Source organism: Bidens hawaiensis, unplaced genomic scaffold (assembly GCF_021521415.1).
Source record: "Bidens hawaiensis isolate Kalapana, Puna unplaced genomic scaffold, B.hawaiensis_p1.1 tig00020430_1, whole genome shotgun sequence".
Taxonomy (NCBI): Eukaryota; Viridiplantae; Streptophyta; class Magnoliopsida; order Asterales; family Asteraceae; genus Bidens; species Bidens hawaiensis.
Window position 1 is genome coordinate 82,952 of NW_027493116.1, and position 10,931 is coordinate 93,882.

General features: G+C 38.7%; 1 protein-coding gene across 1 annotated transcript; it reads left to right on the forward strand.

The window, feature by feature from the left end:
* The first annotated feature begins 4,901 nt into the window (after positions 1–4,901).
* On the forward strand, positions 4,902–8,430 carry LOC143560708 (protein-tyrosine-phosphatase MKP1-like). Its single transcript, XM_077048950.1, has 3 exons — positions 4,902–7,135; positions 7,847–8,010; positions 8,203–8,430. The coding sequence occupies exons 1-2, from the start codon at positions 4,931–4,933 to the stop codon at positions 7,901–7,903; spliced, it is 2,262 nt and encodes a 753-aa protein (XP_076905065.1). The 5' UTR covers positions 4,902–4,930; the 3' UTR covers positions 7,904–8,010; positions 8,203–8,430.
* Positions 8,431–10,931: the final 2,501 nt, after the last annotated feature.

Sequence of the window (10,931 nt, forward strand, 5' to 3'; positions counted from 1 at the left end):
GATGTGGTGGACCGGTAGACGATCGAACCACGCTCTAGCTGCCCCAACAAGCGTCATTTGGAACATGTAACACCACGTAGGTTCCGTCCAACTACTGACGGTTGCCCCTGCTATGAATCTGTTCAAATGATCGTCTGGATCAGATATACCGTCGTAAGTGCCGATGTTGGACATCTGTTTGGCACTTTTCGGGGCGATTGCTTCCGCAATGTCCCTTGCAAATTTGGACGTTCCTGCATTTGCAGCAGTTGGTCTAAATGTTTTGGAGAAGTCACGTGGGTTTCCACTAGCGTTTTTTGGTTTGAAGGTTTCTCCAAAATGCCTTCTCGGTTGGGAGTCCGTTTCCTTACGTTTCCCTTTCGCCTTATGACGAGGGTTTGCGTCACTATCGGATTCCTCCGAATCATCGTCCAAGTACTCTCCGAATTCAACAGCCTGTTGGAGTGAACGTAAGCGTTCATCCAACTCAGCTTGGAATTCTTTTTGACGTGCTTCCGCCCACGCTTTAACTTCATCGAGTGTTTGGCGGGGGAGCCTCGTTCGTTGTCTCTCTAACCGGGTATCGGTGAATCCCAGTGAAAGATTATTTACTGAACTCACCCCAGCTCGGGTAACTGGGGTAGTGTTCGTAAAATTTACTGCACTTAACTGTGTAGTAGCCGGTATTCCCCCCAGTAGCTGGGGTTGTGGTTACCGGGGTTTCTTGGTCACTCGTTGGTTTTGGGACCGGAGTAACTTTAACCATCTTTCCGGAAGTTGAGAAAACTGAAAAAGAATTAAGTTCTAGCTTTTATGCACGGATGGCGCCAATGAAGAAACACTAATCGACCCCGGGCAGATTACGGATAATCTGGGGGTTAAGTAGATGTTTCCCACGAGGGGTTAGACCCGGCGAAGATGGTTCTTCTGATAACCTGCAAAACAGACACCGTGAGCTCGTCACTGAGAATGGGGGGTACCTCCTTGTGACCACCCTCCGGCGTGAGAATCAGATTAGATTGCTCTTGAATATAAGTATATATTAAGAGAATGACTAGAGCAGATATCAGGTAATATATCAAGATATGAGATATGAGATAAGATGATACCATTCCAAGGTGTTGGAGTATTTATAGCCGAAGGTAGGTTTCCAAGCAGGTACAGCCGGCTGAATAGTGTTCCTGTTCTGCCAACTGTGGGCTACGCACATGCCATGCTGGTGGTTGGTGGATAGGCAGCGGCTGATAGTGACCAGGCCGGCTGTGTACTATTCCTGTTCCACCAACTGCAGGCCATGTACGTCCTCCGACAGGTTGGTGAGTAGGCAGCGGCTAATAGTGACATACAGTACAAGAGCGTGCTGCTCGTCATACTGTTGTCAGTGAGCTGTCGTATCCTTGGTCAGATCTTTTGTCCATACCTCGTCAAGTACAGTACAAAAGATCCTCCAGTATCGTACGGACTGGCTCATTTGGGCGGGAGTTCTCCCGGCTTTGTGCGGGAGTGTTCCCGGCTTGCTCACTCCTTCTTCAGGTGACATTACTGAATTATTTAAGAGTTAAGTGCCTTGTGCGTGTAGCTTTGCTGCGCAGGTAGCCTTCCCTGATGGCTTGTATCCGCAGCTGCGGGAACAGGCGGAGTACTTCACCATTGGGAGGCTTTTCCTGCGGGAACAGCTTGCGTACTGCGCGTAAGGACGTCACGTCTCTGAGCATGGTGGGTCCTGCGGGCCCAGTTGGTTTCTACGCAGACGTCTCTCTTTAAGGGGTTGCGAGTTTAGCCTTAGCGCAGACGTCCCTGTTGAATGTGAGTCTTGCGGGTTCAACTGCGCAGACATCCCTCTTTGAGGTAAGTCTTGCGGGTCCAACTGGGCTCTGCTGGGACCTACCTCTTCACCACACATTCATGATCCATCCACTAACAGAACTCTTAAATGTATACATTTTATCTCTAACCACTTAAAAAAGAACAAAGGGCCCTAAAAAGAACAAAGGGTCCAGATTTATTGCTAGGCTTTTTAAAAAACTATATTTTCTTATTTTAACCCATGCCTGTTAATATAAACGCCTTAGAAAAATTAGAAAAATGTTAAAATATAAAGTGAGATAAAAATGAGAATTGTGAGAAGGATTTGTGACTTAAAAAAAATCTTCGGGAAAAAAATTCAAGAAAGAAAAAATAACTCGAAACATAAAAAAAAACCAAAACAGTAAAAAAACTAAAATGATTCCCCGCCTTTCACATTAAAAAAAAAGAAAGATGAAAAGACACAATGTCGAGGAAAATAGACGCAATGACGATAATAACCAAAAAAACACAATGACAAATAAAAAAACACAATAGATCGTAAAATATAACACAATGTCGAGGAAAATATGATACAATGTTGAGTAATATAACATAATATCAAAGAAAAAAAAAGATACAATGACAAAGAAAATAAATGATCGAAATACAGAAAAAATACAATAATAAATAAAAAGACATAATCATCATTTTTTCTTAACATTGTATTTTTTGTTTGCTTTTTTTTTGGAGGAGGATGATGGAAAAAACATTACCACCTTTTGTGTTTTTTATTTATATTTTGAGTTATAATTTTTTATATTAATTTTTTAATAATTTTTTAAAAGGTTTTTTAATCATAAATCCTTCTTATTATTCTTTAATTTTTTTCCTCATTTCTAAAATAACTTGATATTTATAAATACAGCACAACCATGGACTATTAACCCCTTTTAACATTAAGATTTTTCCCATGCATTCAAAAGGAATAGAAGACATACTTTTCCATCTTATAATATGTTTTTACAACAACATATATCAACCAATTTTATAATCTAATTTTTTTAATCTGTCAATACTCCCATGTCCCATTAAATGCCAACTAATTACAAAATGAATACACACAATGTACTATTTTAATTTTTGTTTTATAAAATAGTGCTGCACGTGTCAAATTTATAAACTTATATGTTTTATTTAAAATGCATATCACATTATATATTTCCAAATACCTACAAAAATACGTCTCTTAACAAACATGCTTATTTACAATTTAATTTATACATTGATCACTTATACCAAAACAACAAATACATTCGCAGTAGTTAGCGTTCTGGTCCAATGACATCAGAATGATGGTTAAAATTTTAGGATTTTAAGATCTCAAGTTTGAAACCAGACTTAAAAGGGTTTTCCAATAGTAATGGACTTCCTTTTTAATTATGTTTTTGAATGAGCCAAGCCTTAAATATCAATTTCAATACAAATAATTGTACATAACATTCCATCTTATCCCATCTCAAAAAGACTCATCCAAATATTAGAGTGATAAAAAAACATTCAATTAGTATTTTCAATTACTTTCCAACTATAAACCAATATTCAACGCATATCATACTAAGCCAGACATGCATTTTATTCAACACTAAATATAACCCTTTCACACTCATAAAAATAGAAAAAAACACTCCAAACCCAAAAATACTTTTCCATTTATAATATTTTCTCCGGGCCACAGTTGGGAATGGTCGCCAAGTTCGGTTTTGGATGGATTTGTGGTTGGGTTCGGCGCCGATTATGGACAAGTATCCGTCCTTATATGCGGTAGAAAAACATAAAAATGTCTTGTTAGCAGATTGGTTGGTGGTCACTGGATCTTCTCGTCGCATTGTGTGGGATTGGCTTAGAGCTCCTTGCTCCCAACAGGAGGTGATCGAGAAGCAAGAGTTGGAAGATCTCCTTCAAGGGGTGGTGATGGTTGACCGTGAAGATTCATAGTCTTGGGCGGTTGGTAGCTGCAAAGAGTTCGAGGTTTCGGCGATTAAAAGATGGATGGTGCGGTCCATTGTGGATGCTGGGAGTTTCGGTTTCCAATGGAGCGATTGGGTCCCGAAAAAATGTAATATTTTTATGTGGAGGGCCGTTCTGGATAGTCTTCCAACCAAGCAGGCTTTAGCTAGACGTCATTTGCATTGTGATGATCATAGTTGCGCTTTATGTGAGAGTAATGAGGAATCGCTCGAGCACTTGTTAACCGGGTGTTTCATTTCTATGGCCGTTTGGAATGAGATTGGTTCATGGTGCAACATCCCTAGATCTTTTGTTTTTCATGTAAATGATTTGGTGGAAGTGCATAAGGTTTGTGGTGCGACGGGGAACAAGAGATTGATTATTCATGGAATTGTCATCATTACTTGTTGGAGGATTTGGCGGGCTAGGAATGAAAAGATTTTTCGGGCAAGAACACTAAGATGGTAGAAATGGTTGCGGATACAAAATCTTTGGGTTTTCTTTGGTACAAAAATAGATCTAAGATAGGGGGTAGTGGATTGGAAAAGATGGTGTTTATTTGATGTAACGTGATTGTTGTTTTTGGTTTTTGGATTTCAGCGTCTTTCTCCGTCTTGGTGATAGTCGTTGGTTGTGTTTGTTTTTAATGAAAGACAATTTTCAAAAAAAAAAAATTTATAATATTTTCATTAAATTCCCACTCGTCATAAATAATAACATTAAACATTTATTTAAGAATATATGAATCCGTTTATATATATACACACACACATATATATTATTATTATTATAAGAATCTCACACACACTCATCTTTCTTTGCTACCAGAGAGCTCCATTGTTGTTCGTCCTTTCGTCTTCATATTCTCTCAACTGTAAGTCTTCAATCCATTTTATATAATTGCAATTTCACACACAATTTCATGTTTTTAATGCTTAATTTGTTCATAAACCCTAGAAACCTGCATTTTTTTAACCTCAATTTCGATTTATTTACTTTTTTTTAGAGTTTAGATCGATGTAATTTGTTGATTAATCGATTGATTGGTTCGAATTTGTGATTGGTAAATGGGTTTCAGGTGAATTTGATTATTGTTAGGGTTTTGGATTTGGCATTTGTGATTTGGTTATTAAGTAGTTAGGGTTTGTTAGTGGTAATGTTGGGGAAAGAGGGTGGTGAGTCCGGCGGTGATGCCGGTGATGGTGGCGGTTTGAATAATCCGGTTTCGGCGAATAGGAAATTGTACTGGCGGTCGGCTTCGTGGTCGTCTTCTCACGTGCCGTTGCCGCCGCTTTTTCCGGAAAAAGACGGTGGCGATGTGAATGCTGGTGGACAGAGCCGAAGGCGGCCTGCGCCGATGACTCCGAGGTCGAATGGTAAAGGGCGGTCGTGTTTGCCGCCGCTGTCGATTGCTAGAAGAAGCTTGGATGAGTGGCCGAGAGCTGGTTCGGATGATATTGGTGAGTGGCCGATTCCTAGTACTCCGAGGGGGCAAAACGTGAGTAATAATACTGAAAGGTTGAAGCTTGATTTATCGTCGATTCAAAGGATTACGGATAGGAATTCGGGTCTTGGTAGACGGGATAAGATTGCGTTCTTTGATAAAGAATGTTCGAAAGTTGCGGAGCATATCTTTTTCGGCGGTGATGCAGTTGCAAAAGATAAAGGCATACTTAAACAGCATAAGATCACTCATATTTTAAACTGTGTCGGTTTTGTTTGCCCTGAGTATTTCAAAGGAAACTTCGTTTACCGAACTTTATGGTTACAAGATAGCCCTTCGGAAGACATCACAAGTATATTATATGATGTGTTTGATTACTTTGAAGATGTTAGAGAGCAAAATGGAAGAGTGTTTGTCCATTGTTGTCAAGGGGTGTCTCGGTCAACTTCATTGGTAATCGCTTACCTTATGTGGCGAGAAGGTCAAAGCTTTGATGACGCGTTTCAATACGTAAAAGCAGCTCGAGAGATCGCGGATCCAAATATGGGATTCGCGTGTCAGTTATTACAGTGCCAAAAACGTGTTCACGCGTTTCCTTTAAGTCCAAGTTCTTTACTTAGGTTATATAGAATCGCACCTCACAGTTCGTACGATCCGTTACATCTCGTTCCAAAAATGTTAAACGTTCCTTCTCCAGGTGGTCTTGATTCTAGAGGCGCGTTTATTGTGCATATACCTTCGACAATATTCATATGGGTCGGTAAGAAATGTGAATCTTTGGTCGAACGAGATGCTCAGGGTGCGGTTTGTCAGATTGTTCGGTATGAAAAGGTTCAAGGACCGATTGTTGTTGTTAAAGAAGGGGAAGAACCGACATACTTCTGGGATGCGTTTTCTAGTCTTTTACCTTTAATGGATAAATCTGGTAGTATTATGGATATTGCTAAGTTTTCTAAGGTCAACCCAGGTGAGAGAATAGTTGACTCGTACAACGTTGACTTTGAGATTATCCAAAAAGCAATGGTGGGCGGGTTCGTGCCACCGTTTGCATCATCTGACACCGATCAAGAAACTCACCTTCCTGTTAGAGAAAGTTGTTGGAGTGTACTTAGACGGAAAGTTGCATCTGAAAATATGAAAGATTTTGTTTTAGCTTCTAAATCGGCTCCATCTAGAGTTTATCCTGATTCACTGTTTTTCACTTCAATTTCATCATCATCCTCGTCATCATCACCGTCATTTTCATTAGCTTCTTCACCTGATTCACAATCATCTGATTCAACTATTAGCTCCAAATGTTATTCAGATTCTCCTGTTGCATCTCCTTCAGTATCTTTGGCTGTGTCCACTTTGTCAAGCTTGTCAATTGTTCCAACTAAACTCTCGCCTCATTCCATATCTAAAAGCTCTGAGTTTATTGATGTCAATTTTGCTTCAACAAACGCGTGCTCGCAGTCGGTTTTATCACCATCAAAAAGGTCTTCACTTTCCATTGCTGAACGCAGAGGCAGCACTCCTAAGTGTCTTAAACTACCAATTCTGGGTGACGACTCACAAAGTCAAGACATTGTATTAGAACTAAAAGGAGATGGGTTTGACTTTGACCAGAAGTCTAAAGCTTTACAAGGAGATTGGTCTTCCAAACAACAAGTTGTGGTATTTGAGTGGCCTAGTTTGGATAAGATTATGGTATTTTGTGGTGGTGATGTGGATTCGAGTCGGATGCTCATTTTTGTGATTCCTAAAAACGACGGGGATTCTGTTGTGTATATATGGGTGGGAAAAGGTTTTAGGGCTGACGACTGTAATCTTCTGGAAACGAACAAAAAACTCGCTGAGATACCAGATCTATCCATGAAGGAAGCTATTAAGAAGATCCTATCTGAAATGGGATTGTCAAAGGATACTCATATCAAGGTACAATGAGTTAACATTTATTAAGGTTTCACCGTCATTCTTTGCATCATTTAGGTTTTTGTTTTCAAAATGGGCAGGTAGGGTAGCACGCCAATATGGGCGGCTGGGGTCAGAATGGGTAGTTTTTCATGGGTTGAAACGGGTCGGGTTGGGTTGTGTTGGACCACAATCCTTCTGTTAAATTTTTTTCCTTTTCCATAAGTAATTAGCTTGTTAGCTCGATTACAAAAAAAAAATGTAGTATTTAAAAAAGAATCTAGTTTTTTTTGGGATAAATAATTTATGAAGTTTAATGTGTTTAAAGTTATACTTTATATGACTTTCGGCATGCTTGATCTTTGTTTCTTTTTATTTAGTTTCATATATTTTATATGTTAAGAGATAAAATGAAGTAACCAAAAGGTCTTAGCAATTATTTTTTCCTTCATATGGCAATTGCGACATTTGAATTTACACGTAGGTAAGTAACGTTTTTGATCATTGATGAAATGTCTAAAATGCCTATTACAAACCTAAAAACTGGAGCAATCTTTTAGCCCAAAATGGAAAAATCGATTTTATTGACATTTTACATGGGTAGATATGTTGTCTACAAGCTAATAAATTACCTAGAATGGATCTGTAGTATGTAGCCACTAGCCAGCTGCTTATTGTAAGTTGATGTGATCATATCCATATATTTCATTTTAAAATCAAATAAAATCTGAGCAGGTTGTGAAGCAAGATGAAGAACCTTCAGAATTCGTTGCAATTCTGAGTTCTTTGTAGTTCCCGGTGTAGCTATCAGATGTTGTGCAGCGTTCTTTAATTCTCCTATTTCTCATTTCTGCGGCTTCAAGAACGGTTGAGTGAAAGTTGCTGGAAAAAACGTCAAGGTAATGTGGCACTTTCCTGTTATTACTTTGGTTTTTGGGCCCAAACTGGTTCGCTTGCGGTCATAGAAAATCAAAATCGGTTTTTTCCAAGTTCTATGTTTGAAAACTACTAAAATTACTAAAATTTCAGTAAATCTTATTCTTTTCTAAAGCTTTAAATTTATCTATATGCATGTCTCTTCTTTTTTGCAGAATGTATCAAGGATTTAGTTGCAAACTTGCGGACCATTTTAGACGCGTGTGGCATCTTTTTTCTTTTGACGCATTGTGGTTGTACATCTCTTTGTTTTACAGTTTCGTATTACCCCTAAATTATGGATAGATTTACCAAAATTTTAGTTTAAAAATGAACCATTATACATTATGATGCTTGTTTGTCTTGTGGAATGATTGTGTGCATGGCATAACATGTTAGTTTAGGGTCAAAATGCATGAACCACACCCCCCGAGGTGCGGTTCCTGTGGTATCACAAAGCTTAAATAATTTTGACATGGTCTTTGGAGTCCAGGAATACATGAGTTAATACATTCTTGCATACCAAAGAGGCCTTGAGTAGCTTCAAACCCTGCAACACATTTGGATTTAGGGGTGTTCAAAAAGCCCGCGGCTCGCTTGTAACTCGCTCGAAAAAAACTCGCCCGAAAAAAGCTCGATCTAAAATCGAGCCGGGCCGAGCTGGCTCGAGTTTTGTTCGGGTCAAGCTCGAGCCTGGGGTGGCTCTGCTCGTGGCTCGCTCATGGCTCGGCTCGGCTCGTTGGCTCGTACGCTAAGACTCATACATATATATATATATATAGTAATAACATATATATCATATTAGTATATATGGAGTGGCCTTTTGTTTCCTAAATAGTTGCCAATCATATTATAATCCAGATGATCTCGTTAGCTCGTCGAGCCGCGAGCTGGCTCGAGTCTAGCTCGAGTCGGGCTCGAGCTCAGTTCCATAGCTTGGTGTTTGAAATCGAGCCGAGCCGAGCTGGCTCGAGTTAAGTTCGAGTCGAGCTCGAGCAGGGCCTGGCTCGGCCCGACTCGGCTCGTTTACAGCCCTATTTGAATTTAGCACAATCAGTGTGAGCAAATGATATGGGTTTCACTGGAAGCACTTTACTTCTAAGGGCATGTTTGGAATTGAGTTGAAAACAAGTTATCGGCTTTTTTAAAAAGTGATTTTAAAAAGCTAGGATTTGTGGTGTTTAGAAAACAATTTTTTAACCTTATCAATATTCCAAAATAAAAAGGACTTTTATGATAACCAAACGTTTTTTTTTTAATTTATTGGCTTTTTAAAGAAACCGAGCAAGTTAACAAGTTGTTTTAAATCTCAATTCCAAACATGCTTCTAGTATAGTTTTTTCTCATCTTGATATTGTTTTGGAGCTGGGGGACTCATTGCAAACATCTCTAATTTTTGGTATAGCTATATGGTTTGCTTATATCCTGTCCTTTTTGGATCATGCAACTGTATTTACTATGTGTGAAATTCATTGGGTATGGTTGTTGGTTGTAATGTAAGGGATGCTAGGGGTGTTCACGGTTTGGTTCAACCAGTTTTGATAAAAGTTAAGAGGCTAAATCGCTAGCTACGGTTTGGGTTGGGTGGCGATGGTCGTCGGTGTAGATTGGCTGGTTTTGATAGTTATAAACGATTTTTTTCCTTTTAAAATCTTAGTTGTAGTAGTTATTTTTTTGAAATAATAAATATTTTTCTTTCATAAATTATAATACATGCTATTTTATAATACGTACCTTCCATTCCGAATGGAACCTCCCTTTCTTCAAGCACACTAATATCTTTGATGCTCAAATTGTTGAGATAAGTTATGGTGGAGATGATTGACATGGGTTTCACAACTAGATCATCCATAACCATACAAGTCAACACATCTTTCACAAAACCAGCTTCCTCAACCACAGTCTTAGCCGCTTCGCTAGAGGCATAGGCCACCTCATACAACATAGCATTTCGGCAGCCAGGACACACGACCTTTGGGCATCAGTGACATATTTACATTGACGGGCACACCAATAATATTTTCTGTCGTTGGTCGGGGGATCTTTTGGAATCGAAAGCAGATCTTGACCAGGAACATTGGTTGATGGTTTTGGGTTCAAAACCATGTCTTTGGTCTTGTTTTGTAGTATGTACATGTCGTTTAGGTTCTCGATGCTCTGATAAAGGTCTCCTAGGCTTCCTGATAGTGGCTCTTTTGCCAATAGTTTTGTGATCGCACCGATTGGTAATGTGAGTATGTAAAACAGGAAGTCAACAAAGTCTTTGTTGACTTCAGCAAACACGATCTTGCGATCTTGCTTGTTGACCAAAAGCTTTAAGCTCATCATGGAGTTTGTCATCGTTAAAGGTCTCGTCGGTTTGGTCACACAATCTTCTTTTAAACCTTGCAGTATGGAAATGGGAAGTTAGTTGCGAGGGGCAAATTAAACGTATACTACATACATAGAGGGTTGTTTAATACGAAACCGGGTATAAATACGAAAAAATATGCTTTTCTTTTGGTCATATAACATTATAACTCCATTTGTCTAAAGAATACGTACACTTCTTAATCTTATGGTATCTTTCAATCGTTTCTTTCTTATAAATACTTAGCAAACCCTGCATGATGGGCAATCTTCTTGTAGGGTATTGAGCATTACTTAGAATTTATGTCGAAAAATTGTTGTTGTTAAAGCATGAGTTATGACCTTTAAGAGTTGGTGATAGGTTGGTGACGTGCTTAAATAATTAGGCTAATTGTTTATTTAAATATGGTTATAAGAACCATATAAATATGTAATTAAAATAATTATTTATTTGAGATTATATCCTACTTTACTAATAAAAAAATAATGATGATGACGTGTCAAGCCCATATTCATTCTTAATCTATTTTTCTCTCCTAAAATCTAAACTCTTCTC